Source organism: Aspergillus luchuensis, chromosome 3, assembly GCF_016861625.1.
Source record: "Aspergillus luchuensis IFO 4308 DNA, chromosome 3, nearly complete sequence".
In the NCBI taxonomy this organism is placed as follows: domain Eukaryota; kingdom Fungi; phylum Ascomycota; class Eurotiomycetes; order Eurotiales; family Aspergillaceae; genus Aspergillus; species Aspergillus luchuensis.
The window spans coordinates 1,264,762-1,292,236 of record NC_054851.1 but is presented as its reverse complement, the minus strand read 5'-3'; the positions used below and the strand labels follow the sequence as shown (position 1 = coordinate 1,292,236).

The 27,475-nt window shown below is 49.4% G+C and overlaps 12 protein-coding genes across 12 annotated transcripts; 5 read left to right on the top strand and 7 right to left on the bottom strand.

Moving 5' to 3' along the window:
- Positions 1 to 610: 610 nt before the first annotated feature.
- On the bottom strand, positions 611 to 2,094 carry AKAW2_30447S (DMT family transporter; the record flags this gene model as incomplete). Its single annotated transcript, XM_041686962.1, has 3 exons — positions 611 to 870; positions 946 to 1,700; positions 1,775 to 2,094. 3 exons carry the CDS (start codon positions 2,092 to 2,094, stop codon positions 611 to 613), a joined length of 1,335 nt encoding a protein of 444 aa, XP_041540894.1.
- A 1,056-nt stretch (positions 2,095 to 3,150) lies between these two features.
- On the bottom strand, positions 3,151 to 5,486 carry AKAW2_30446S (putative MFS transporter; the record flags this gene model as incomplete). The annotated part of the gene is made up of 11 exons (XM_041686961.1): positions 3,151 to 3,365; positions 3,446 to 3,574; positions 3,642 to 3,831; positions 3,890 to 3,975; positions 4,033 to 4,193; positions 4,255 to 4,361; positions 4,412 to 4,585; positions 4,638 to 4,855; positions 4,919 to 4,969; positions 5,018 to 5,102; positions 5,157 to 5,486. 11 exons carry the CDS (start codon positions 5,484 to 5,486, stop codon positions 3,151 to 3,153), a joined length of 1,746 nt encoding a protein of 581 aa, XP_041540893.1.
- Positions 5,487 to 6,716: 1,230 nt separating this feature from the next.
- Positions 6,717 to 7,841, bottom strand: AKAW2_30445S (aldo/keto reductase family protein; the record flags this gene model as incomplete). The annotated part of the gene is made up of 2 exons (XM_041686960.1): positions 6,717 to 7,234; positions 7,307 to 7,841. The coding sequence occupies 2 exons, from the start codon at positions 7,839 to 7,841 to the stop codon at positions 6,717 to 6,719; spliced, it is 1,053 nt and encodes a 350-aa protein (XP_041540892.1).
- A 595-nt stretch (positions 7,842 to 8,436) lies between these two features.
- On the top strand, positions 8,437 to 9,321 carry AKAW2_30444A (aspartate/glutamate racemase family protein; the record flags this gene model as incomplete). The annotated part of the gene is made up of 1 exon (XM_041686959.1): positions 8,437 to 9,321. The coding sequence occupies one exon, from the start codon at positions 8,437 to 8,439 to the stop codon at positions 9,319 to 9,321; it is 885 nt and encodes a 294-aa protein (XP_041540891.1).
- A 519-nt stretch (positions 9,322 to 9,840) lies between these two features.
- TUB4 (gamma-tubulin mipA) lies at positions 9,841 to 11,712 on the top strand (the record flags this gene model as incomplete). Its single annotated transcript, XM_041686958.1, has 8 exons — positions 9,841 to 9,848; positions 9,930 to 9,970; positions 10,064 to 10,176; positions 10,239 to 10,292; positions 10,373 to 10,555; positions 10,642 to 10,845; positions 10,901 to 10,987; positions 11,035 to 11,712. The coding sequence occupies 8 exons, from the start codon at positions 9,841 to 9,843 to the stop codon at positions 11,710 to 11,712; spliced, it is 1,368 nt and encodes a 455-aa protein (XP_041540890.1).
- A 1,226-nt stretch (positions 11,713 to 12,938) lies between these two features.
- Positions 12,939 to 13,238, bottom strand: AKAW2_30442S (uncharacterized protein; the record flags this gene model as incomplete). Its single annotated transcript, XM_041686956.1, has 1 exon — positions 12,939 to 13,238. The coding sequence occupies one exon, from the start codon at positions 13,236 to 13,238 to the stop codon at positions 12,939 to 12,941; it is 300 nt and encodes a 99-aa protein (XP_041540889.1).
- Positions 13,239 to 13,472: 234 nt separating this feature from the next.
- On the bottom strand, positions 13,473 to 13,790 carry AKAW2_30441S (uncharacterized protein; the record flags this gene model as incomplete). Its single annotated transcript, XM_041686955.1, has 2 exons — positions 13,473 to 13,599; positions 13,675 to 13,790. The coding sequence occupies 2 exons, from the start codon at positions 13,788 to 13,790 to the stop codon at positions 13,473 to 13,475; spliced, it is 243 nt and encodes an 80-aa protein (XP_041540888.1).
- A 1,538-nt stretch (positions 13,791 to 15,328) lies between these two features.
- AKAW2_30440S (phosphotransferase family protein) lies at positions 15,329 to 16,632 on the bottom strand (the record flags this gene model as incomplete). Its single annotated transcript, XM_041686954.1, has 3 exons — positions 15,329 to 15,734; positions 15,808 to 16,280; positions 16,354 to 16,632. 3 exons carry the CDS (start codon positions 16,630 to 16,632, stop codon positions 15,329 to 15,331), a joined length of 1,158 nt encoding a protein of 385 aa, XP_041540887.1.
- Positions 16,633 to 17,452: 820 nt separating this feature from the next.
- Positions 17,453 to 18,523, top strand: AKAW2_30439A (uncharacterized protein; the record flags this gene model as incomplete). Its single annotated transcript, XM_041686953.1, has 1 exon — positions 17,453 to 18,523. One exon carries the CDS (start codon positions 17,453 to 17,455, stop codon positions 18,521 to 18,523), a length of 1,071 nt encoding a protein of 356 aa, XP_041540886.1.
- An 82-nt stretch (positions 18,524 to 18,605) lies between these two features.
- Positions 18,606 to 19,205, top strand: AKAW2_30438A (uncharacterized protein; the record flags this gene model as incomplete). The annotated part of the gene is made up of 1 exon (XM_041686952.1): positions 18,606 to 19,205. One exon carries the CDS (start codon positions 18,606 to 18,608, stop codon positions 19,203 to 19,205), a length of 600 nt encoding a protein of 199 aa, XP_041540885.1.
- A 273-nt stretch (positions 19,206 to 19,478) lies between these two features.
- Positions 19,479 to 24,884, bottom strand: encA (non-reducing polyketide synthase encA; the record flags this gene model as incomplete). Its single annotated transcript, XM_041686951.1, has 4 exons — positions 19,479 to 20,696; positions 20,752 to 24,180; positions 24,229 to 24,523; positions 24,589 to 24,884. 4 exons carry the CDS (start codon positions 24,882 to 24,884, stop codon positions 19,479 to 19,481), a joined length of 5,238 nt encoding a protein of 1,745 aa, XP_041540884.1.
- A 1,471-nt stretch (positions 24,885 to 26,355) lies between these two features.
- AKAW2_30436A (uncharacterized protein) lies at positions 26,356 to 27,373 on the top strand (the record flags this gene model as incomplete). Its single annotated transcript, XM_041686950.1, has 3 exons — positions 26,356 to 26,597; positions 26,654 to 26,922; positions 26,983 to 27,373. Coding segments are annotated over 3 exons (902 nt in total), but the record flags the coding sequence as incomplete, so codon positions are not given.
- Between the last annotated feature and the right edge of the window lie 102 nt (positions 27,374 to 27,475).

Genomic DNA, 27,475 nt, shown 5'->3' with positions numbered 1-27,475 from the left:
TTACCTACCATCTATCGGGGATTCCGTTTTCCCGCCCTGCGAACTGAACAAAATCACCACCTCCATCTAACGCCTTTCCCCAAGCAGCCTTTTTCCCCCACCCCTCCTTCCTCATGTTCTATTTTCATAGCTCCGTCATTTGTCCCATACTACGTACATACGATTATAGCTTTTCTGGCGCGTCGGGGAGATTGAGTTAAGTAAGGTCCGCCATGGTGTCATGTCATGTCATCTAGTATGTGAACGAATGACCGAATTGGGCTGGCTTGTATGTCTTATCTTTTCCTCGTTGTGATCGGTCAACTCCTTTCTAGTAAATAATACAATATAGCTAACTTTAGCTCATTATTTCGACATACTAGCACGGATTGGGGACTCTTATAATTCAATAGTACAACTAAAACCGAAACCGTTCCTCCCAAGTCTATATCTTTCTATATACTATAGAAACAAAGTGTGAAAGTACTCCTGATAAATGCATATACACAGATGAAGGCAATAGATATGAGATGATAAAGCCATAGATCGATCCGCGCGACCAATGGAAAACAACACAGGACTCCACCAGCGGGGAGGAAGGGTATATAGATCCCGTCTAATAGTGCGATGTCTATTCATCGAGGTCGGACTCGGACTGGTCATTTGCCATGCTTTTCTTGCGCTCTTCGTTCATTTCTCGGTATGTGCTCCAACTTAGCAGGAAGAAGGCACCAATGATAAGGATACCGCCGATGATAGCCGCGGCGGAGGGGGGCTGGCCGGTTCGGAGCCAGTCAGCGATGGCGACGAGGAAGATGGTAAGCAGCGCTGCTACAGAAGAGAGGACGGGGGAAGTGAGCGAGATGAGAACCAGGAAGGAGCCGGAGAATGCTAATTTGAGGAACACTTTGTTAGCACGTACACTCGACGTCATAGGTCAAAAGAGCTTAGGACAGTAAGACTTACTAGCATTAGCAAGGACAGAGATCATAAGCATCCATGCAGCTTCACCAGTAGGCCAGCGAAACGTTTCCAAGCCCAGGATATGGAGAATGGGCAGAGGAATCCAGAGAACAAGAAGGGTGAAGCACCCAATGAGACTGCCAAAAGTGTTGGCAAAGATCATGCTCCGGCCGGGACTCGTGCCCTCTGGAGGGCAAGCATATCTCTTGTAGAGCACCTCGTACAACCCATAGAGCACACTACCAACTCCGATAATGATGTTCCCGAAGAGTCTATTTTCTGCCTCATCATGCGCTTTGCCGACTGTACCATCTGCAGTCTTCTTACTTTCGTCCCTATCTCCATACGCGACGACCAGAACGCCGAAAATGGCTACCACGACGGCAAACACTTTGTCGAAGCGAAGCTTGTCGTTGAGTAGGGGTATAGAGAACGCATAGGCGAAGAAGGCGGAGCAGTTGTAGATCGCGGTCAAGTCACTGGCCGTTGTCATGTTGACCGCGACATACCAAGAGCCACCGGCTATGGTGAGAGCGGTGGTGACAAACGCGGTCGTTTTGAGCATGTATCGAACCGGTGATCGTTGGGAGTCGCGAGAAGTGAGGTGTAGATCTTGAGCTTCCACCATCTTGGCGGTCGTCCGAAGGAGATAGACATGGCGTCGCCAGAACGCTGTCCAAGAGAGTTTACGCTGCTGCAATCGGAGGATGAGGAGTTGTGCCGGCCAAAGTAGAGCCCAGGAACCGTGTGTAAGATAGCTATAGGTTAAGATCAGGTCAAAAGTTAGCGTCCCCTTGCACTTAACGAACTATGCGACTGGTGTACCACTTACAGCATGCAGTATGGTTTATCCCAGTGTAACTCATGCTGAATATATACCGCGGTCTCCGTCTGCACCACGAAACTAGCCAGACTCAACAACAGGAATCCCGACGCGATCATGTACTTGCGCCGAGTCTCCTGCTCCGCGTTGCGCTCCGGGCTCACACCCCTGATTGTAGGCCGCCGCGAATGGTGTAGCATGGGCCTGCCCTCTGCCTCCCCATGGCCCAGGCTGGCGTTTGACAGTCGCCCTCTGTGGTCATCCTTGAGCAAAGGCTGGTTTGCTCGGGTGTCGGCTGGGCGATGCATAGATGGGCGATTCAAGGGCATTTCATCATCCGAATCGTGAGTGTCGAGAACCAGCTCGGGGTCCCTAACCTCCCTCGGACCCGAAGATTGCGCACTGTCTGAAGCCACCTTGTCTTAATCTTCCGTTCAAACCCTTCAAGCGGGAAACAATAGAGGAAATGCAGAAATCAAAAAGAAAAGGAAAATATGTATGAACCTTTTTTTCTTGGGGGCTGACACCCTACAGTTAATAAAGAATGGACTTCGCGCGTTAACAGAAGGACGATGCACGAGACCGCTGGTGTACCGCGGGTCGCAAATTAATCAGACAAACAGGAAGGACAGTGAGAATATTGCAGTATAGAAAAGACTGTTCATGTGGGTATTGCGCCATAAAAGCAGAAAGAATCCAGGTCAGTTGCCCCCGGGAAAAGACCGGCTGACGAGGGCATGCAACACGGTATATAATGGGCGGCTCCGAGGCGAAGCACCGCCGCTGCGGCCACGTTTGCCAAGTACGTCAGGATTAGGGGGTGTCAAGGAAACTGTAGCCAAGACTTGGCCGCAGTGAGGAGTAACAGAATAAAACAATGGTGAAAAGGGGAAAGAAGAGGAAGATCAAGAGTGTTATGAGATCGAAGCACAGCTGTGCAAGATTGAAATGAGAGGGAGAGGGAGGGAGGAAGGAGATATGGCTGATGCGGTTACATTGCAATTGCAAGCAGTTGGGAGGGACTCGCAGACAATTGATACGGCCCGGGGTTGGTTACTTTACTTACTCCGTATTAGATGCAACTCTCGCATCTGACTGGCCCACCGGGACCCCGTTCCATCCCACATCGGGAAAGCGCGTATTGTCTCACGTGACTCAGCGGGGGACCTCCATGGGTGCCTTCCGCATTGGGACATGCCGTGCCTTTTCTCCAGAAATTCAACCTTTAACGTAAGTGTCATCGTCTTCTTATTTATTATTTATAGCAACATTGTTTCATACATGCATCAATCACTACACTATCATCAATTTAAGTCCTATTACATCTACAGCCTCGTCTTCAAAACATAGCACCGTATCCCAGAAGGCATTTTGACCCTCCCCTCCTAGTGTGCGAACCGGAAATCTAACCGCCGATTTCCCTCGTCTCTTGTGGTTGCAACATAGTCGACTCGTTGATCTTCAGTCATCGCGTTCCACTTCTGGTCCCGTTGTCGGTTCCGTAGCATATAGTACACTTTGGTCGCCAAGTAGATAGCCATGTTGACGCTCACAATAGACAAGAGTACTCGGTTTCCGACCACATAACGTGGTGCATCCCCTACAGGTCAAATTGCGATTTTATCCTTGATCAGCCTAGGAATACAGCAATGCAGGCTGATAGGTGGGAAAGACACTTACAATCCCGATATATGTTCGAAGCTATGATGGCAGATAGTTGTACAGACATATTGTATATCGCAGCTGCAATAGCCCGAGTTCGCACGCTGTTCGAATTGCGGGATACCCATCCAGCTTGGAGAGCATGAGCTATTCGACTTCACATCAGTATTCTTCACCCAAATAAACTCGGCTTCCTGAACTGCAATCTGCCTACCGTTAGGGAACCCGAGGAAGAGCGTAAGAACGCTCCATACGATCCACTTGTTGGCTTCGCTCAGGTCCACTACATTCATGTAAATGAGGAACGGCAAGCACCAAAGCTGCGCCACAACTCCCATCCAGGCAAGTGAGCCGAATATCTCTCCTCCATAAGTGAGGAGAATTCTTGTTATGATTCCGATGACCTGGGAGTCCGTCAGAACTGTCATACCGTGGGCCATTCGTTGCCCTCGTTCTACTTACACTGCAAGGGAGGGATAGTAGAATGGTGTTGAAGGTGCTGAACCCATAATCCTTCAACTGCAATGTAAAATACTGCGAAACAGTAGCTATTCACAGAACTTAGTCCATGGCTCCCTTGAATTCATATAACGGGGTGTACTGACTATAGGGTGCCGAGAACAGCATTCCGACAATGTATAACGGCCACAAATCAAAGTCTTTGATACTCATCCATACAAGCTTGGCTGTTAGTGGTTGGCGATTATGCATTGAGCCCTTACTCGGGTCTTCTCGTAAGAGGCGATTGACCATGATGGTCTCCTCCCTGCTCATATTCTCATATCAGCATCCTGATACTTCCCCGTTTGCCATCTATCTTGGCTCACCTTGCTGTAAACCAGCCCTTCTTTCCACGAGCCCAGTGAGCTGTTTGTGTCGCTGAAGGTGGCAGTAGAACAATAGCAAGAAGGCCTAACGCCAGGGTGAGGAGGCCCTGTTCCGCTTGAGCTAAACGCAACGTCAAAGGTAGAGATGCATACATACCTCAATCAAGAAAAGCCATCGCCAACCAGCTTGCCCACCATGACCGCCCAGGTGGAGGATCCCATACGCAAGTATTCCTGCCAGCATATCGGCCAGAGAGGATGCTGCATACCAGTATCCAAGACGTATCGATAGCTCATGGTGCTTGTAAAAGTACGAAAGATAAAGGATGACCTGCTCAAATTTAGAGGGGCATAGTGGGACGAAGAACAGTAAAGCCACTTACAGTGGGCGTGAAGCCACCTGAAACCAATCCTATCAAAGCTCGGCAGACCAGGAAGGAAACTCTGTTGGATAGCCAGAATTGGCAGCTAGCCACAATCGACCACGCGATCATCTGTATAGGGATCCACCTGTCGCAGCCAATCCTCTTGCTGATGATCTGGGTGGGTATTTCACTGAACATAAAGCACAGTCTGTACAATGTGTTCCCCAAATTGTAATCTGTGTATTATATAAGGTATGAACTATCATCCTGGCATTTCAAGCTCAATGGAAGTTACTGACCATCACGACTTAGGCGGATATCGGTCAGGAAATTATCGGCATTGGCTTGCTCTGATATTGTCAGTACATCAGGTGGTATCGATATATATATTCACTCACGGATATTAGACTTATCGAGTTCCAGGGCAGTTATCATTATGCAGGCCCATATAATGATACGGAGGTCCAGCTTTCTGACGATTTTCTAGATGTCCCTAAGATTAGAGCTTTCCGCTCACAGTGAGCCTCGCATACATACATTTTCTTCAGCCCAAGTCCATCTTGCTGCCGGGTCGAAGCGATGAATGCCTTCCCAATCGGGACGTGGTTTGTATTCCTCAACAAGGTCAGGGTCATCATACACCGACGGTTGTGTTGCAATGGCATTAGGGTCAGGGGTCCGAGATCGATGGAACCAACTCCATTTCTTCTTGTGGGACCCACTGAGTACTTCATCGGTGGAAGCGGCGGTAGATTCCTGCGTCACACTTATCACGGTCTTCTTCTCGATGTCTGACGTTGGATAGCCACTTGCTTCCTCATCTGGGTGATTCTTGACCGCAAACGAGCGAGCAATGACAAGAGACATATCGTATCGCTAGAGCAAAATCGCCCATCTGATTCCTTTTGAGCCATGGTAATTGACGTAGCCGGTAAGCCTATTTATATATTCTCGTCATTTCCTCTATATTTGGACCATCCTTGACTTGCGCAACACGCAAGGAGATAACCACAACTCTATGCTCACATGGCCCGTACAATCGTTGCATCCTCAAGGTTGGGATCTAGATCACAGCATGAGCGCAACCTGCCAATTTACCGGGGTCTAGATGAACACAACTCGAGATCCAAGGACAACCAGGTCTGCAAACCCCTTGAAACAGCTCCTGGTATCTAGTCGATATCGCTGGTGCATGCACGCTATTGGTGTCAGGCAGCTATCTGCCATGAATGCATGGCAGTAAGGTTTCATTGCAGCGTTCACTTAGTTCTGCACGATTCTGTCGGATCAAGTGTGGACTACATAACCGTGGGATTCACCTTGTCTTCAAATACCTCAAGGTCAGCCAAGACAGAGTCTAGTTCTCTGTGTCCTAAACGCTCCGATGTGTCACCAGCGGAGATAAGCTCTCAATTAGCTTCGAGCTATACTTTCCGCGGTAGCACAGTGAAGGGATATGTGCACTTGTAAGGAGGAGTCGGAGATAAGACCGTGAGTGAGGTTCTAGGCGCAATGGTAAGAGAATGTGGCACAATAGCTGTCAGGCGCCTACCCCAGATTAGCTTAGACGATGGTATAGATGAAGTGCCATGCAAGGGTACAGCACACATCCTATAGACTCCATTCTTGAGTGTGTATGATGCGAGGATCATCCCTGGGCAGCTGATAATTAGCGCCATCCAGGCTCCGCAGTATGAACCCGACAGACTGCAGACATCGGACAATACCTGGATGCGTGCAGACGAAAGGATCTTGTTCCAAGAGTAGGTAACAGGAGGAAGCGGGGAAAGAAGGGGAGTGATTGTGGGTGCTCACATGTGCGGCACGGTCACCTGCTTGGAGTTATGCAGAACATGCAGGAGGATCTCGATCTAGACCCACCGATATTCGAGTCCCTCCAACCTCTGCATAACTACATGGCCTGGACCGGTGAGCTTCTGCATATCCCATTCTACTTCTATCTTACAGGGGCTAGTTGCTGAAACACGTGTCAAGGATTTTCATGGCGAAGCGAGTTGGAATTGCTGTCATGAATATTTACTATTCCTATTATCGCATTCTCCCAATTCAAATCTTGCCAGTTACCCTGGTATGCACTCAAGCCTTCGCACTAGGCTTGAACAACGCCTCTTTGGTATCGTAGGTATATTTGAGCTCGAGGTGCCAATAGTCGGGAGCCGAAGCCTTCGCAACCAACCAGGCCTTGTCCAGAGCCTCAACCACTTCATCGGGTAGCGGGCCCTTCTGAATATCCTTGAGATTGCTCTCCAGTTGAGAAAGGCTACTCACTCCGACTATAATTCCATCACGGCCATTATCGTTGATATTCAATGCAGAGTGATGACGGATCCACCGAAACGCAGTCTCAGGCAATGTCAATCCATGCTTTTCCACGACAGGCTCGATAATTCTCAAAGCGTCAAAGGTAGCATCCTTGAAATACCGACGGCGGTACAATGATCCGCTATCGCCCTTGTCACTGTACCTACCTTCTTCTGGCACATCTTGGGTCTTATACTTGCCCGAGAGGAGTCCTCCAGCAAGGGGGTTGTAAATTACAATGTCAATGCCGTAGCGCTTGCAAGCGTGGATTAGCTCGGTCTCTATGCTGCGTGCTATAGTGGAAAGAGTCAGAAACAATTTTCCGGACCATACGAGAAGTTAGCGTGTACGCAAGGGAGTCTCACTGATGGCATTGTACATGGCCTGGTAAATCGTTGGCCGGACCCAGCCTCGTTCGTTGCAGATGGTCACAATCTCCGCAACCTCGAAGGCAGTGTAGTTACTCAGACCGAGTTCTACGAATTTGCCTTCCTTGTGCAGTTCATTGACAGCTTCCAAGGTTTCCGCGAAGGGAACCGACCTGTCGGGTGCATGCAGATAAAAGATGTCAACGCTGTCTGTTCCCAATTGCTTCAAAGATGTTTCGAGGGTTTCTCGCAAGACATTAGGCTTGTGGGTGCCCGGGACTTTCGGATACACCTTTGTTGCCAGAGTCAGACCACGTTCCTTCCATTTGGCTTGAGCAGTGAACGCTTCTTGTTCTCCTCCAACATAAATTCTTGCCGTGTCGACCTCATTGAAACCTTGCTGTTGGAAATAGTCCAGGCATTTGTTGAAATCCTCAAGGGAGGTGATCCGAGCACCCCCAGCTTCATTAGGGCCAAAGGTCATCAAGCCGAGGATAACCCGGGGAGTGGGGTTCTGTGCGAGGAGCGGCATAATGAAGTCGAAGAAGACGATGCTGGAAACATTTGAGCTGGGATGACCAATTAATGTTAGGAAGTATCAGATGTTTGCGTACCTCGGTTAGAGGGATCCGGGAAATCTTAGGTAGACTGTTCCAAGGAACAGCGGAGTTTGGATGGTGCCAGGAAGGTTTAGGCCTGAAGAAGAGGGGGGATAAAGACCTGGCCGGGTGGGAGGGGTTCAAATAGATAAGAATTCCGGCTCCCCACACTTCTTGTCACACGCAACTCCGGCCGTTCCATGGCACCGAACCAATATCTATCTGCGGAGACGTCGATGACGAGCTTGGATTAATATTACCCGATTACACATGAGGTGATTTCCCTCCACAAACCGAGTAAGCTGAGAGTTATATATCCCGGCCGTCAACGTGGCGGTAATGCTGAGTGGTAATGGAGATGCCCAGACTCAGTAGTAGCTTCCCCGCAGGCCGGTGGCAGTAGCCCAACCAACGAATCCGTTATCGGCAGCTTCCTTGTCAACTCAACTCAACATTTTCTCTACATGTCCAGTCCAGCACTTCATAACACTCTTTTGTTCATAACCTCATACACCCATATCATTCACGATGACTGTGCCAACGAAAACTCAATATTCCATTCTTGTCATCAACCCCAACACTTCAACGCACATGACCAATACTTTGATACCCATACTGGATAACCTCGGGCATGGAGGCATACAATTTGACTACTTCACAGCTCCAGCATCCGAATCAGTCACGCTCCCCGATGGAAGAGTGGTAGAAGGAGTGCCCAGTATCGACTCCGGTGACGATTCTGTCAAGTCGGCTTTTTATTGCATGCCCTTCCTGGAGCAACTGGTGTCCGAGTATGATGGCTTCATTGTCGCCTGCTTCTCAGCTCATCCCCTCGTTGGTATGCTCAAAGAAAAAGTCCGGTCGATCGAAGACGCAGAGTCATCGGGAGTTCCCTCGGAACTGAAGGTCAAGAAAAAGTACGTGACGGGTATCTTTGAAGCGGCAGTTCTTGCTGCTCTCGGCGTGATTAGTTCATTCCAAGCCACTCCGGGCCCAGATTGGGGCAAGGCCCAATCTCGAGATACGTTCGGCATAATTTCGACCGGTAAAGTCTGGGAGACTGAACTCAGCAAAGCGGTCGCTGACATGCTTGGCAACTCGGGAGATTCCACATCCACTGGTCGGTTTGCTGGGGTGGAAACGACTGGACTGACGGCCGTCGAACTACACACCACCCCTCCCCAAGAAGTGAGAAGGAGACTGGTCGAAGCGACAGAACGGCTTTTGAAGAAGGCAGCCCATCCTGTTGGTGCGATATGCATGGGCTGTGCCGGCATGGTGGGCATGGAAGACGCAATAAGAGAGGGATGTGTCAGGACATACGGACGACAAAAAGGCAGTCAAGTCAGAATAGTCGACGGCGTTATTGCTGGGGCGGGGATGCTTGCGACGGCTTGCAAAGCCGGTTTCTAGGGGCCTATCTGCAGTCATTACACCATCTCTTATGTTAGAGACGTTGTAAAACTGAGTGAGACTATGTATTATGATGAGCTGCGGTCAATGCACCCAGCTACGAAGAACGAGCTGCAGCTGTCTGTATTATTATGAAGAGAGAGTGTGTCTATTATGTCGCTTTAGCTAGTACTCCATGATGCCAATAGTTTCCATGAAACCCAGTGTTATGTGTTACTAAGTCATTTATTTTATTTAATGGGCCAAGTAACTTCGCTATCTCAACTCGCAGCAAATCAGGAAGTCTCCACCGTTGATTTACCAATGAGTATGAAGCCCAATCAAGCAGCTCCGCGAAGCCATAGTCTTCCAAGTTCTTGTTTCTGGTTTACTTTTGGGGCGCGGAAGGTTTCAAGGCAATCGACAAGGGACTGTTTCGGCCTGAGGCCCCCACACACCTAATCGAGACTTGAACTTCCCCGCGGAACGCGCTACGCGTAGACTATAATCCACGATCACTTGCGGTGATCAAGGAACAAGATGCCCAGGTGGGTTCGACTCTCACAGCTTTTCTACAATATTCTTAGAAACATGTGACTGTATTAGCAAAATCTGATCTCCATATTTAGGGAAATCATAACGATCCAAGCCGGCCAGTGCGGTAACAATGGTATGGATCCCCACGAGAAGCAGCTTCCACTATAGCTCTCGACAAACATCGTCTGGCATATTCTGAGACTTCGCTAACTTGTATATGCGTTAGTCGGCGCTCAATTCTGGCAGCAGCTATGTCTTGAGCACGGCATAAGCCAGGATGGAAACCTGGAGGATTTCGCGACCGAGGGCGGCGATCGTAAAGACGTCTTCTTCTATCAGGTATACCTGCCACTCTAATTGTGCTTCGATAGCCCAGAGAGCTAATCAAACATGATCAATAGAGTGATGATACCCGCTATATTCCTCGAGCGATCCTGCTCGATTTAGAACCCAGGGTACGACCCCTTCCGCGCAAGACCATCTCGAAGAAACCAAAATGATCGCGCGAATGGCGAGCTGAGAATTTTCCGATTAGGTCCTCAATGCCATCCAGGCTGGTCCGTACCGAAACATCTACAATCCGGAGAACTTCTTTATCGGACAACAGGGTATTGGCGCAGGAAACAACTGGGGGGCGGGCTATTCCGCAGGCGAGGTCGTGCAAGAAGAGATCTTTGACATGATTGATCGAGAAGCGGATGGCAGTGACTCTTTGGAGGTATGATACCGGTGCTATCATGATACATATATGACGTGCAAGATTGGATTTGTGATTGAGCTTGGTGCTGATGGTTACTTTGGCAGGGATTCATGTTCCTGCATTCAATTGCAGGCGGTACGGGTTCAGGGCTGGGCAGTTTCATACTGGAACGCATGAATGATCGGTTCCCCAAGAAGTTGATACAGACTTACTCTGTCTTTCCCGATACGCAGTCTGCGGACGTCGTGGTCAACCCATACAACAGTTTGCTTGCAATGAGGAGGTTGACGCAGAATGCGGACTCTGTGGTAAGGCACTGTTATCGATGAATTGATGACGGACTTGACTAAATCTGCGTTCTAGGTGGTATTGGATAACGGTGCACTTTCAAGAATTGTCGCGGATAGGCTCCACGTACAAGAGCCTTCTTTCCAGCAAACGAACCAGCTTGTAAGTAACCGCCCATCTGTAAATCTTCTGGCACTCATCACTCATAGGTTTCTACCGTTATGTCTGCTTCTACGACGACCCTTCGATACCCCGGCTATATGCACAATGACCTCGTGGGAATCATCGCTTCCCTCATCCCTACACCGCGCAGCCACTTCCTGATCACCTCATACACCCCGTTCACCGGCGACAACATCGAACAGGCCAAGACAGTGCGTAAGACCACTGTTTTGGATGTCATGCGTCGTCTGCTGCAGCCGAAGAACCGCATGGTCTCCATCAACCCCAGCAAGTCCAGCTGCTACATCAGTATACTCAACATAATCCAGGGAGAAGCAGACCCGACGGATGTGCACAAATCACTCCTTCGTATTCGGGAGCGACGCCTGGCATCCTTCATTCCCTGGGGACCAGCGAGCATCCAAGTCGCATTGACCAAGAAGTCACCCTACATGCAGAATACCCACCGCGTTAGCGGTCTGATGCTGGCGAACCACACCTCGGTGGCGACACTGTTCAAACGTATCGTGCAACAATACGACCGTCTGCGGAAGCGAAACGCTTTCTTAGAGCAATACAAGAAAGAGAGCCCCTTCTCGGACGGCCTGGGCGAGTTCGACGAAGCCAGAGCAGTGGTCATGGATCTCGTCGGCGAGTACGAAGCCGCGGAGAAGGAAGATTACCTGGATCCAGAAGCAGGAAAGGAGAAGGAGATGGGAGTGTGATTGTGAGTGCGCGTGTGGTTTGCTGGCCTAATCTAATGTCCCACTTGCGTTAATCCTCATACCTCCTCATTTCTTTCATTCCCATCATGACTTACAAGGGTTGACCGGTGTCAAGTGGCAAGGGCGTTCTCTTTGATTTTGTGTTGCAACAGAATACCTTCTCTTTCAAATTGCTATGACTTGGGCGCGTTATTAATGAAACAAACAAGAAAATAAAAATTGCTAAATTGGTTTGCACCGCGTAAATCGACGTGCCCGTCTTCGGTACTCCGCACAATTGTGTAACAATCCCTATCGGCCAAAACCGATGAAACACCCAGGCAGGCCAACGGTTAGATCACTGATCAACAGAGCCAATGTGTATTATTTGGGCGATAGTGAGGCAGGGTGGGGTGAAGTAAGATCTGACTACTTAGTACAGGGCATAGCAGGTTCGTGCCCAAAGTGAAGAAGGGTGTAAGAGTGGTAGGTAAGTGTGCCTTATAGCCTCAGGTCTAAACTGAGGAGAGAGTGAGGCCACCATTTGTACTTCTGTTTCTTACTGGTGACGAGAGTTTGACGAAGTAATCAACTTAGGAAAGAGGGGCAAATAGTAGTGGCTAGTTAATGAAGCAGAGTTCCTATCATTCTCATCTCTTTGGGAGGGTAAGGGAGGGGGCCCGGGTCTCAATCTTGTCTGCAAACAAATGCACAAGCGGTGTCATGGTTGGACAATGAACAATGAACTACTTGGGTATGTCCATGCCATAAACAAAGGAAGGAAAGAAAGGGGGGAGAGAGAGGGAGAGAGGGGGAGAGAGAGAGAAAGATATACTGAGCAGGCTGTCAGCTACTACTAAGACATATGATCATAGATTTTCTGGATATTAATGTATATATAGTATGATTGATACAATTGATAAAGTCCTAGTGAAATAGTACAGGTTAACCTTGGTTTTTCTTTTTCTTTTTCCTTTTTGTCTTAATAATCTCTCTATATAATTTCATAATCTATTCTATAGAGCTGTCATAGATAAACCCGATGGCACAGGCGTGAATATAGCAACTTAGGCCTTGAAATGGGCTCTTTCAGATCATTAAAATTCATTCCATACCTCTACTGTTAATCGCACTGTCACTGAAATGGAGTATGCCGTGGCTTTTGTCGCACCCAGAACCGGCAGTTCTGCCCTCACGTGCGTCTTCAAGTTTCAAGTGGCTACCGACCTAGTCACTAAAGCCCCAAGTCAAATACCTCTTGCGTCGAGGAGTTCGGCTTCGATAACGCCCTTGGCATGTCCCTCTGGTAGCCAGAAGTTCCTGATCACTAGTCCGACAGATTGCAAAAGCTCTGTCCATTGCCGGCGAGTCCGTTCAATTCCCGGACACCAAACCACGACCGTCATATCAAGTAAGGTCTCTCGGGCACCGGCATTTTGGTCAGGAACAATATGATCTTCAAGAAGAAGCTTAGAGTAGCCCTTCTCCATAGCACTAGTAATGTGGCTTAAAATGCGCCTGCGATTCTCATCTGACCAATCATGCATGATGTTCTTGAGGTAGTATGCGCGAGCACCTAGTAAAATGTCAGACGATAAGGAAAGAAGGAGACGGGGAAGGTCGTCCAGCCTTTGATGGGTTGGGATGTAAAGAAATCATGTTTGATTCTCCGTATATCCTTGCTGAGGTCTTGAATATCTTCAATGACGGGTGTTTGCGCGCGTTCCCTCCATGAAGGTATTGAAGCGCTGTAGCGCTACTGGCTTTTCCCGGAACCAGTCTCAGCAGGTGCCAGATGACTTGTAGGCGTATTGAAGTGGCGTATTGTAGGGATCTTCTGGGTTTTTATACCCGGTCTTTCTAAGTAATTCCGGCGGCTTGTGGAAAACGGGAAGAGAGTCAATGAACCTAGAAGGGGCGCGCAATAGATGGTGAGAAAGACATCGCAGTATGTTGTATTTGGATGATTACGAAGGTACGCACATTGAGTCCGCCATGTCGATTGTTGTTCTCTCCGTCATTTGCGTCGACCACGCGGTGGGCGCATAATGGTTTAAGCCTCGCTTTTTGGCGAAGCCGTTGCAGAGAAGGACACGCATAATTCGCTCTATGCATAGGGTATCAGCATTCACGATCGGACAAATATCTCTTTCTAATGAAGGTGATATATACCAATAAGCTGGACATCTGCGTTTTCGGCAGCAGCCATCTACTCACACTATTTGTGGTAGACAACATAGTGAGAATACCAAGGTCGTGCACCGTTTTGACAGCCATGAGCACCGATGGCTTCGACTCGAACGTCAGCAGCTAGCAGCCAAGTCACCTGGAGGGTGGTGGCCGCACCTGGAGGAACAACTTATAGATTGCATCAGCTGGCTTCTAAAGGCTTCTCACAAGCCTGGCGGCATGTTAAAGAGCCTCCTGCCGGTGCTTTTCCAACCCAGTTTCCTGGTATAACTTGGCGGAGGCCGATGTTCTCGTCAGATCCGTGGATATATCCTCCAAACCTCGAGTCATGGTGTTGGTGAAAGTGGGTTTTCCGGATGTCCAGCAAAGTGAACTTATATGCAGATTGTAGAGGCCGACAAGAAAAGCTGTATACCTAGGGCAATATTGGCAATCAAAGTGGTGCAGAGAGGATACACAGAGTCTCTTCGTCGGCAATCGTTCCTGGCGAATAGCAATCTGAGCTGGACATGTGTGCATAGTAAGTACCTCTGATCAGAACAGATTAGTGGCGACTCACAGCCAGCGTTTGACACATATCCATTGTCTGGTGTTATTAACTACGTAATTGATTAGTTACACATTCAGGGACGAAGCTGCTGTGTTGACCGCCGAGTGTTCGTGTATGGGGTTAAGGGCGTATTCTGGTACCTGCAGTTGGAAAACCAATTACTTTCAATTAGTTGGGGATATAAACAATGACACCGTTGAAACATTTATGGCGTAGAAGTCTACTGAGGTGAAATCTGGGCGAAATGTTCTGAGTACCGATGTAGGGTTGGAAGACAATGGTAACATGTGTGAGTTGTTGATCGCCGATAAGCGAAGCCTTGCATCTTGGCCAAGACGGCTAGATAAAAGAAGTTCGCCTGGAGTATAATAAGCGTATGCAACAGAGATTAAGGATGCAACTTCTTCGGCATTATCCTTATCGCATGCGCCTTTCCCTGTAGATGCATCTATATCCTCTTTTGTGGCAACATGTCTTGCGAAGGCCCCACACTAATAATACGACGACTATTTGAGCTGACCGCCATCACAGGCCCTTCAGTGTATATGCGAGGCGCCACACCTCAATGATGCAGATCTGTACACCGACTGTATAATGAGGTCATCAATTTCATCCCTCGCTTGGAATCCGTAAGCCAGGGGCCGTCTCTAGAGGCGAGCTGCAGGGCTCCCACGCACTGCTCCTCTCCAAGGATGGTTACTCTGTGAATTGGGGAACACTGGATACTGGATGAGAAGAAAGTGGGTTCCATTGTCGGAAATGATGGAAATTGAAACACGCAAACCCTTTGTCCTGTTAAGTGGAGATCTCTCCAACAGCGTTCCAGGCCTGTTGAGACACTAGATGGACAGTAGTCGACGGTCGCACCAAAGCAGACATAAGCGTGTGATAGAATTGCTACACTCCTTGCGACTCTTGAAATAGACATCCCACAATGGTAGTCTCCAGCCAGGCACGATCTCTCTCCTGACTCCTCACAATGAGATCCCTTGCGAAGAGAATGATTTGTTCCTCCTGTTCCACCGTCATTCCAATTCCTATGGCGAATGTCCATACAATAATCATGATCCCTACATAGCAAGCTGTGTGGAAGATTTCCTCCTCATGCAGTACCGGATATCCTCGTATAATATGCTGGAGGAGGGTGCGGCCCATCTTCACACCTTTCACAATCTCTAGGATGTAGAGGTCACCCATGATTTGTGCGAGGTCTTGATCACGACGGCCATAGTGGGATGATTCAAAGTCAATGGGGCTGACAGTCACATATCCCCTATCTTGCGATGCATCTGAAATAAGGAGGCTGTAGGGCGTTGTTAACAGGCTAAGCAAAGACACCATTGCGAGATAACCAAGAAAAGGAGTGAGTTTCATACTTTCTAACCGAGAAATCCCCGTGCACCAATGACATCCCACAGTCTTCATCACGTCGCTCGATCTCTTCAACCGCATACTTCCTCACTTGGTCTGCAACGCCATCAAAAAGGTGGGGGGCAGTTCTGATCTTTTCCTCCAGCCTGCCCAAGTAGAATCTATACATAGTGTCCCGGCCTACTGGGTTCTCGTGCAGGTCAAATTTGCCGCCCCCACGCTTCGATGTCGAGCAGTGAAGGGAACCTAGCCAGCTGCCAATCGCATAGCCCAGGGACGCGGCAAGATTAGGGGACATATGACATCCAGCGGCGGAGATGATGTCCACGAGAGGGGTTGTACCCTGCAAGTCCTCCATGATCTGCACATTCTGCTCGAAGAAGTGATATGGACAGGGTGTCTTCACAATAACGCCTTCGTAATGTTTTGGCGCGACGAGCCCTCGCGCCAAGGCTTCCAAAACTCCATATTCGACTTTCTACAGATCGTGAGAATCCGTGTCAGCGGGCGAATCACATCACTCAGTTCTAATTGTAACGCGAGCCACTTACACATCGACTGGCTAGGCACGTAACACCAGGGACGAAAGTCACATAGTCCTTTGAATGCTTGATAATAACACTCTTGCTCCCGTCGGCGAGCGGGTGAGCAAGTAGACCACGGTAGGTGAGGTTCAGATGACCACCACTCAATTGCTCAATAGTGGAACATTCATAAGGTGTAGACGACAGGATGTTGCGGATGGGGGTGATATTGTCAACGTGCCGTTCCATCTCAGCCGTCGTGACTTGTGGAAGCGGAACCGGGGAGGCCCCATTTGCATGTATCATCGTGGTGCTCGATGGGAGAGAGATCTGTGATGTTGGGATTAAGGTGGTACTTGGTACTCTTCTGGGTAGCTGAGCTTGCGAAAGGCTTTGATCTCCTCGGTAATGTCGTGGTTTATGAACCATGGAGTACGAGCTAACGGGTGCATAATGCACGATCAAATCCTGCAGCTAGGGTAAGAAAATTACCAATCCAAGAAATGATGCCCTAGCCGCATGGCTAGTTGAGTTTAGTACTCCGTACTCGTGACCACTTTCCCTCTGGGATCAAACACTCTGGATATGTACTATACTGCCCGAAATGTGCTTTGCAAGGGGTTCTCTCAAGGGATAAGGCAGCTAGGTAAATGTCTTCCGGAGTGTCGTGCATGCCGAAGACGCGCGCCACAACGTAGTGGATTTGTCCCTTGCATTTGAGGGGTGATAGGCTCATTCAAGGCGAAGCACTACTTACTTACTTCATAGTTGTACTTTCTCCCTGTTGCACTCTCCAAATCCAAATCTCCTGGATAGGCAATGAGCTGCACCATGCCCTACTTCAGCTCTTGGCCTCGAGAAGGTTTCTAGGCAGCCGTGTCATCATTCGCTCAATGTTTTATTGAAGTTACATGCACATTTGTCCCTCACCGTATTCAGCAATATATCTACAAAATTTCATGGAGAACGTGATATCATCCAATGAAAGCCACGAAAATTCAATCGTCCCCCTAGCAGCAATTCTGCGGCGCCTTCTTCGGCCAGGTTCTGACACCCATATTGTGACGCCCGGTACGTTTACTTTGAGCGACATCTGCTTCTACTATCACTGAGCCCGATGCCGACCATGAACGGTACTATTCAAGAGAACGACCATCGAAACCATGATACGAACGAGAGCCGATGCAATGAAGGAACCATCATGAACGACAGCCAGGGAGAAAGCCGCCCCGCGGATACGTCATATAGTCACTTCACGAATTACGAGAGGATATTCATCATCGCTATGGCCGCGCTTGCTTCTCTCATGTCCCCGATTTCGAGTCAGATATATTATCCAGCACTTCCCGTACTTGCTGGTCACTATCGAGTATCCGATACATTGATCAACCTCTCCGTTACTGTTTATATGATCATTCAAGGGCTAGCACCGTCATTCATGAGTAGCTTTGCTGATACCAGTGGACGCCGACCAGTTTATATCACATGTTTCCTCATTTACGCTGCGGCTAATGTCGGGCTGGCACTCCAGGACTCCTACCCAGCGCTAATGGTACTCCGCTGTATCCAGAGTGCAGGTAGTAGTGCAACAACCTCGCTTGGCTACGGAGTCGCAGCAGACATTGCAAGTCCATCTCAAAGGGGTAAATACATGGGCCTGATAACTACGGGCTTGATGACAGCCCTCTCACTGGGCCCCATCCTTGGAGGTATCCTCGTTCAATGGCTTGGTTGGAGAAGCATCTTCTGGTTCTTGCTTATCCTAAGTGGGAGCTACTTACTGGTTTATATAATAACGATGCCGGAGACCTCCAGAAAGGTCGTGACAGATGAACACAGAGTTCCACGTTCGTGGTGGAGTAAGAGCTTGGTTCAACAATTCACTTCCCGTCGTCACGATCCGCCAACGTCGAATGTACCCGCGCATCGGGTGCAAGAACAATCAAGCACCACTAAAAAACCCGGATTCAATCCATTACGTTCTTTGAAAATCTTCCGAGACAAAGCAGCATCCATCGTTATATTACACATCGGATTGGCCTATGCCTTACAGATCGCCATCATGACGAACATGGCCAACACCTTTGGTCAACTCTATCATCTCAATACGTTCAAGCTTGGCCTATGTTTCCTGTACGCTACGATACTACTCCTGCTGCTGGGTGGCTATGACTTGTTGCACAGACGCCCACTTTAAATGTTTCTACGCTAACTTTTTGGGACACCACTCCACGGTGTGAACTTTTAGACCCATCGGAGTTTCTGGATGTACAAGCTCTATGTTGACTGGAATATTCACGGATCTGAATTACCGACGCATAGCACGCAGAATGGAGGGCACAACTGCTGCTACTACTACTACCGCTCCGTTGTTTTCTGAGACCAGCGACTTTCCGGTGGAGAAGGTCCGTCTGCAAGTTGCTTTGCCACTACTTGGTGTCGTAATCCTAGGCGTAATCCCATATGGCTGGGTTTTGAGCCAGGGTGTGCCTCTGTATGTACCGTTGATCTTGCAGGGCGTGATTGGATTCTGCGGCACTGGGTGTGTAAATATCCTAAGCGCCCTTCTTGTGGACTTCTTTCCGGAGCAACCTTCAACGGCATCGGCAGCTGCGAACCTTGTTCGATGTTGGCTGAGTGCCGTGCTGACTGCAGTATTGCAATTCTTGATTTCTGGAATGGGCAGGGGTTGGTGCTTTACGTTTTTTGGCCTGGTGGTGCTTGCTGCATCCCCATTGCTCTGTGCAACATATTGGCGTGGAATGAAGTGGCGCACGAGAAAGATAAACCATGCCAAACCCGATGAAGAAGAAATTCGGCTCGCCGAAAGAGAGCACTGTGCGACGACAACCGAGTCAAAAGATGGACCGGAAAGCTAGGAAGGCATACAGGCGAGAGGGCATGAGCGTGGGTGTGTATTCAGGATGTATCATATTATTATGAAGAGGTAGCCTGGGCAACCACTTTGGTCCATGTTAAAGCAGCTTCATATGACTAGCTTCTTTGGTTTTCATAATATTTTGGTTGCTCTTGAAGTCTACTGTTCTCCGATACGGTATTAGCAGTGTACTCTTCCTCGCATTACAAATGGATTTCAATAGGTACTCTCCCAGATGTTATTTTCTACCTCTACAGACAACTCTAGTAGCTCACTAAGCAGCGACTAGATGTTCCTTGAAACTACCGACACTAGGGCAGTCCTGAAAAACGGACGCCCGAAGATTTAAATGCAACCCCAAGGCAAACTTCTCAACCAAAACAAGGGACAGCAGTGAATCCACTCCAATGTTTGCAAATTCGACATCATCCGTGAGCTCCTCCGGGCAGATGGATGTTTCGGAGGCAATAATGCCCATGGCTTGTTTTACAAGCCCGCTGTCGTTACGGGCTACCGGGCTGATTTCAGCATCGTCGGGCGTAGAGGGTGGCGTGTCTCGTTCAATCGACTCAATAGGTCTGCCGGGGGATACTGATATTGGTGAATGTGTTCGTGTGAGGCTGTCAGAGATCGTCGAAGAGACGGATAAATCTTTGTGGGACATCGGACTTTCCTCAGGTGGATCGAAAAACCGGCGCAGCAGAATCCGAGGCAGTGGACGCATCGTCATACCTCGGATTTGGCCAACGATTTGCCCATCTCGAATCACAAAGACGTCGCTTATATAGAAACCTGGTTTTTCTTTTGCCGGTTTCAGACTGGTGTACGATTGGTATCGTGCCCCGGGCACCAAGGGCTGGCTAAATCTCATCGACTTCCAGCCATCCATGACGTAGACAGTATCGTGGTCGTCGAGTGCGTTGCTCCCGTTCAAGATAAATCCTGCCACATGAGAAACACTGTCGATATAGTTGGGAGCTGCCGTCCATCCACCCTCGCCAGGCGGAAGCAATACCTCGGCCACCCCTTCCAGGTGGTGCAGTACCACAGACTGGATTCCCCGGTATTTCTCGGAGTAATCGACAAGCGTCTTGAAGAAGGAATAGACCAGGTTGCCGGACAGGCGACTGGCCTGTCCCTCCTGGGCCAATCGATACAACACCTCAATTCTGCTTATGAGTAAGTCAGTTTGGGTACCCCATTCGTCTGACCAGATCTGGCTGTCTCCACACGTAACCACTCCCGTAGCTAAGGTTTCGTGGGAGCCATGGCCGTCCTCCAGGGCGTGCTCAAAGGACATTCGGACCGAACGATGCTTCAGATCCGCATCAGCCCGCACGCGTAACCACTGAGGGTTCGCTTGGCTTTTTCTGGCAACTAAGCCCTGAAAGATCTGTACGTTGCCAAAGTCCAATGACGGAAGTTCGACCTGAGGTTGGTGTTTGGTATATATGTAATTGGCCAGGGATAACGCCATATCAGGGTATGCGAACTAGTAGGCCTGTCAGCAAAGGACCTTGAGTGATGAAGGGCGGATTGAACCATACCACGGACATTACTGGTCGTCCACACATTTTGTGTCCAGAGATAATCTTCAAGAGTTGGTCTTCCATAATGTTGGACTGCATTAGAACGGTGTGGCCATTCTCCGATGATGACTCTTCGAGAATTTGGTGCAAGAGAGGGGTCTGGAAAGCTGAAGTCACTGGAGCCAGGGCACCACCATCTTGTGTCTTGAGCCCTTTGTCTTTGAGTAGCAGCCAATTACCATTGTACTGGATCCAGTGCTTTTTCATATCCCATTGATACGAAGGGAGGGTCAGCAAGCGTAAGTTTGGCTCAAATGGTCGATACCATTCATTCCAGTCGATCTCGACCCCAACTTCGTGCAATGCAGACATGGAAGCTGCAAACGTGCTCCAGTTACTCTGATCTGACCTCATGCTGGGGACCATGCATGTCATATCCCGTACAGTTGCTCGCACAGCATTGCTGTAGGTTTGGTGGACACCAATTTCAATGAAGGCAGTATTGGAATGTATAATCCCCATCTCCTGGGCCCTTTCAAGTGCGGCAGCAAACCGTACAGGTGCCCGTGTCGCCCGTTCAAGATATGAGTCAGCCAAGATGTCCCTGCTAGTGACATTGTCTGCTAACAAGGGCGAAAGAACCGACGCCTTCGGCGAGTGGAATGTAACCGTTCGGGAAATCTCACCAAAACGGCGGAGGATCGGTTCCACATGAGCGGAGTGGAAGGCAAAGGGGACGTTGAGTTTGGTCGTACTATAGCCATTCGACTCCAAAGACGCCTGGATATCGTCCATGTGTTCGACGGGCCCGGCAATGGTGACATTACGCTGCGCATTAATACAAGCCACCTCGTACTCTTTCCTATGGGGTAAGCACTCGCAAATTTCATCAACGGATGCTCGTACTGTAACCATGCCATGTGTGCCAATGGTACACAGCTCCTGCAAGAGCAGAGCTCGTCTGCCCACCAAAAAGATAGCATCGCTGGCAGACAATACGCCAGCAGCATGCAGTGCAGCGTACTCTCCCAGACTTGCCCCAATGACTACATCAGGCTTCACCCCAAGCATGCGCCACAAGTCCGTCAGCGCAATCTGCACACATGTTGTCAATAACTGTGTCATTAGAGGCATAACCGCGGCGGTGTCTTGCTCTTGGCTTAGAATGAGTGGGATGATCGAAGGGAAGCCGTGGAGAAGACATAACTTATCCAGGCGTTGGATCTTCTCTCGATATGGAGGGTATTCTTCGAATAATTGTCGGCCAATGCTGGTATAGAACGAGCCTTGCCCGGAGAAGACAAATGCCACCGATGGTCGCTTCGGAATTGGTCTCCGCATTTCCACATCATTGAGACATGTTTGAAGGCGACGGATGAGTTCCTGAGTAGATCCCCCATTGACGACGACGCGGTATCTATAGTGCATCCGCCTTGCCGTGGTGGTGTATGACAGACTAGGAAGGTCTGATGATGGGTTCTGCTGGAGGTATGTAATCAAACTCCGGATGTTGTTCTTGAGAGACACTTTGCTCTTCGCCGAAACGGCAACGGGAAGTGTTGGATGGGGACATGCTTGCGGCGTACTCCTCACAGGGGGTTCCTGGAGAAGCAAACATGTGCTCCCCCCCGCCGCGCTGAAGTTGTTGACCAGTGCGAATCGCCTTCGATTGTTATCGTGGGCCCAAGAAACAGTTTCCATGGGTATCTTTACATTCAATGTCCCAAGATCGCGGAATTGTTTGTTGATCGCTGTTTTAATCCCAACATGCTTCGGAATCGCGCTCTTCTGGAACATCAGCAGCGCTTTGACTAGTGCTGTAATACCCGCAGCTGCCTCTCCATGGCCCACATTTGCCTTGACAGAGCTAACATACAATGGGTGCAAGCGTCTCTTTAAGCCTGGGCAGAAAACATTCGTGACAGATTCCATCTCGGTAGTGTCGCCTGCCTGAGTTCCCGTGCCATGCATCTCAATCACATCCACATCTAGTGCATTGACGTTTGCCTCTTTCAAGATTTGGGAGAAGAGATGCTCTTGTGTAGGCGCATGGGGGTGGGTTATGGAGCTTGCATTCCCCGCATGGTTTGTGGCAGAGGCTCGGATGATACCGAGTATATTATCATTATCGTTCTGAGCGTCTGCTAAACGCTTCATCACGATTGACACGATACCATCTGCTCTGCAATAGCCATCCGCTCCATCATCAAAAACTTTGCAGCTTCCAGTTTTGGAGAGAAAATAACCACGACTGAGGCCAGCAAAGCTGTCGGAGCCTGTTAGTAAATTCAATCCACCAGCAACCACAGTGTCCGTCTCCTCACGTATCAGGGCTGAACAAGCAATTTGGATTGCAGCCAAACTGGCCGAGCACGCTGTGTCGATACTGTAGCTCGGACCAGAGAACTTAAAGAAGTAGCTGATACGACCGGGAGCAAAGGCACGGTAGTTACCTGGAATAAAATAGGTGTCGATGTCCTGCCCGGCATTGGCCTCTCGGTAATCATCCGAACAATGACCATAATATGTACCCACTCGAGTGGCCATCGTAGAAGGTGTTCGGTTAGGAACGAATCCAGACTGCTCCAGCGCTTCATACGCTGTCAGAAGTGCCAAACGATGGGCTGGATCCGTTTGGCCGGCTTCCCGGGGAGACATTCCGAAGAATCCATTATCAAAGAGCCCGGGGTCGTCTATAAAGCACCCAAATGGGGTGTGGCTAGTATTCTGGCGCTTTCCGGTGGTGTCCGTATGTGTTTCTACGTCGTAGCGATCGGCTGGGATCTTCTTGTGCACGTCACGCCCATCCACCAAAAGTTCCCAGAATTGGGTCAAGTCGTTGGCACCGCCAGGCAGTCGGCAGGACATACCGACCACTGCGATGTCAGTGCTGGAGGGGTTGGTAGGTTTGTTCTCTTCCATGAACACCCATTGCATATGCTCTCGGGTATCGACAGTACAGTGTGGATAGGTAGCCTGGGCACGGGATATCAGGGTGTTCACAACTGGACAAGGCTGGAAAATTGACTCCAGACGGACGTGAGCTTCTTCGTTCCAATCCGGAGACGAAAAAATAGCTTCAGCAACATTTCCCCACTGGATGGTGCCTGTCAGGAGGCAATATATGGCAGACTCAAATAGCTCAAGTACAGTCTGAGAGCCCAGTGGCTTCCCATCAACCATGGAGAGCAAGCACACATTGCTAGGAACTCTCCGATTGGCAATTTTGGGGCTGACTGTTTCAGCTACATGGGCACTATCAGCACGATCGTAGAGATGAGCTGCATGGCAAGGACCTCCATACACTGGCAATGCAGCGTGGCGTGCCGATGCCAATTTCCCCGTCTTTCCAAATATCTTTGCTAGTATGGACGGTGGCCCATTCACAAAAAGACTGCCATCGGGTTCGATAACACTGATGTAGAGCTTGCCCGTGATTGAAACATCCTAGATCATTGTCAGGCTTTGCTGTCCAAATATTTGCTGCCTGCTTACAATAGATGCGTTGAAATGGTCGAGTGTCTCTTGTACTGTTGCTTGATCCATGTTCTTCAAAATCACTGACCAGCTTTTTGGCGGAGCGTCTGGTTCCTGCGGCTCAATCTCCTGCTGCTTCTGGTACAGCAGATAGCCGGTTCTCATAGCGATTCGAACAGCTTCGGCTGATGTTTGAGGAACATCTAATAGTGTTTGAGATGCAACAATCCCTGTAGCAGCCAACAGACCTAAGCCTAAACCAGTGAAGGTTGAATTGCTAAAGTTGAACTCCTGCGGGTTGCGCTCATAGCTCCTGAATTGAAAAACATCTCGTTCAGATCCTCATCCACAATGATAAGAATTGAGATAGAGACTTACCCAAGGAAGAGGGAAATATGGAATAGACAGGTAAAGGCGCATTCGAAGACTCCGGTTAACGGTCCTCCGTGCCAGTCGAATGAATCAACGAGATCCAGGATCGACTGAAATGGAGGAATGAGAGTTTTCAGTTCTGGTGGAAGTCGCCGAATTTCTTCGTGGGCGACCATGGTCGCCTCTTCCAGAAAACGTCTCAGGAGTCCATGGCTCCGTGATCGAGAGACGAAACGGAGTCTCTGGGAGAGATCCCGTAGGTCAACCCCCGGAAACTTGTTGCTAAAGAAGACTACTCTCATTTTGCCCGTGTCTTTTCCAGCCAGTCTGGGCTTCACGGCCGCAAGTAGGTACTATACGATATTTATGAAGTTGGGCGTCAACACGGCTATCAACGCCGCTATAAGAACCCTACATGTTGCTCACTTTAACTAAGTTAGCGGTCAGCGTCGTGTGATCCATTACCTTTACAAGACATGAATACACATTGCCATGGGATCTCCTTACATTGCTTTGTATGTGATTAATACGTACCGGCATAGGCGCCATAGCTGGGGTTGCAGATAAGGTCCATCGAAGATCAACACGAGGAATCGTGTAATACGTAGATCACGTCCTGCAGCCACTACGGCATCCCCAGGCAAGGGGTGTTTTGCCTTGCGAAAAGCAGGGGTCACAGGCGTGTAAATTTTCTTGGCTACGGGGGAGTCCTAACGCGTCCTCGGCCGGGATTGAAGCGTGCAAGCAAGGGATAAGACTCCGTCGAGGGTGGCTGACACGCATCGTAGCTAGTAGATATCACAGAGACGCTTATTTCAATCTCGTCTTCAATCAAGCAAAACGAACAGTCTCTATCTCGCATCGCAAGGCACACAATCGGATAGAATGTTTCCTTTGGCCTTAGCAGCCTTTTCGGCCCTTATAGGGCTCATTCTCAGTACCAGTATCCTGAAATGGAGACGACAGCGAATCAAGCTACCACCAGGTCCTCCACGCAAGCCACTGTTTGGTAATTTGGGTGACCTACCTTCTAACGATGTACGGTTATGGGAGTTTTGGCTGAAGCACAAAGAAACTTACGGTAAGTTCTCCGACCGGGCCATAATGTCGCATGAAAACATTGTGGTGACGATTTGATACCAGGCCCTATTAGCTCACTATCTGTCCCTGGGCGGACGATGATCGTTCTTAATGATGTCCACCTTGCTACCGAGTTGTTGGACAAACGATCAGCGATCCATTCGTGTCGTCCGAAATTCCACTTTGCATCCATGTCGGCCTCTCCTGTGCTTGTACCGCTGAACAAGAACTAATGTTTATTACAGGGCTGGCTGGGATCAGATATTGGGAGTAGTCGAGTACTCTGATCGATTCCAGGAACTTCGGAGGGCTCTTCACCAGGGAATTGGTTCGGCGAAATGCGTTGCGCAATACAATTCAGTGCAAGAGGTGGAGGTTCGCCGATTCCTTCTACGCGTATTGGATGATCCACACAGTTTAAATGACCAGCTGCGAAAGTATGTGGCGCAGCAATCAATGGCATCAAAGCTGATCTAACGACATCCAGGATGACCGGGGCTGTGGCCCTACAGATAGCTTACGGATACACGGTGGAACCGCACGACAGTGACCCTCTCATTGACCTGGCTGAGAGAGCGGTGTACGACTTTGGTCTGGTCGTTACTCCGGGAAACTGGATAGTAGATGTCTTTCCATTGTGTAAGTTCCCGAGTGAACATCTATAATGGATCGCAGTGATTCATTGGCTTCTAGTAAGGTATCTGCCGGCCTGGCTTCCGGGGGCCAAATTCGTCCGGATGGCAGACAGCATCCGGAAGACTGCCACAGCTTTCTGTGATACGCCGTGTACATTTGTCAAACAACGACTAGCCCAGAGTGACTACCGTCCTTCCTTCCTCTCGAACTCGCTCCGGAATCAAGAAGGGTTGTCAGAGGCCGATGAGTCCGTGCTGAAATGGTCCGCCGCAGCGATATATGCTGGAGGGGCAGATACTGTACGCCTTTCCTTGGGGCTCTGTATAGTCATGCCTGCAATGCTGACAGCTAATAGACCGTGTCGACCTTGGCTACGTTCTTTCTCGCTATGACTCTCTATCCGGAAGTCCAGGCTAAGGCACGAGCGGAAATTCAATCCGTCTTAGGGTCGGATCGTCTTCCTGGCTTTCAAGATAGAGACAACCTCCCGTACATCAATGCCATAGTGAAGGAGACTCTTCGCTGGCATGCCACTGTCCCCGTCATCACACACAAATCCATCGCCCCCGATGTGTGCGAAGGATATGACATCCCGGAGGGATCTTGGGTCATGGCTAACGTCTGGTTCGTGTTACGCATGGGAAACTCTACGAGGAATTGCTCATTGTTGACTTATTTCTTCAGGGCTATGAACCACGATCCAAAAACCTACGTTGATCCCTTTTCCTTCAAGCCGGAACGCTTTCTAGGCTGCGAGGGGCGTGCGCCCGAACCTGATCCACATACCTTTGGATTCGGTCGACGAATATGCCCTGGACGCAACCTGGCCAGAGCGAACGTCTACCTGACCGTTGCGCAATCTTTGGCTGCTTTCCAGATCAGTAAGCCGAGGAAGAATGGCACTGAGAGTGACTTCCGCCCAGAGTTCCAAGCAGGGTTTGTCAGCTCGCCAGCCCCGTATGAGATCGACATTCGGGTCCGCAGTCCGGCTTATGAGAACCTCATTCGCACGGTGGAGACCGAATATCCCTGGGAACAAAGTCACTCCAAAGAGATTAAATCGCTTGCTTCCTGAGGCATTCGTGGTTATCGTAGTAGTGGCGTCACAAGTGGTACTGGAGATGTCTTTCCGTTGTCATGCAGCTTTCCTTGCACGAGGCGAATATAGTACGTACGT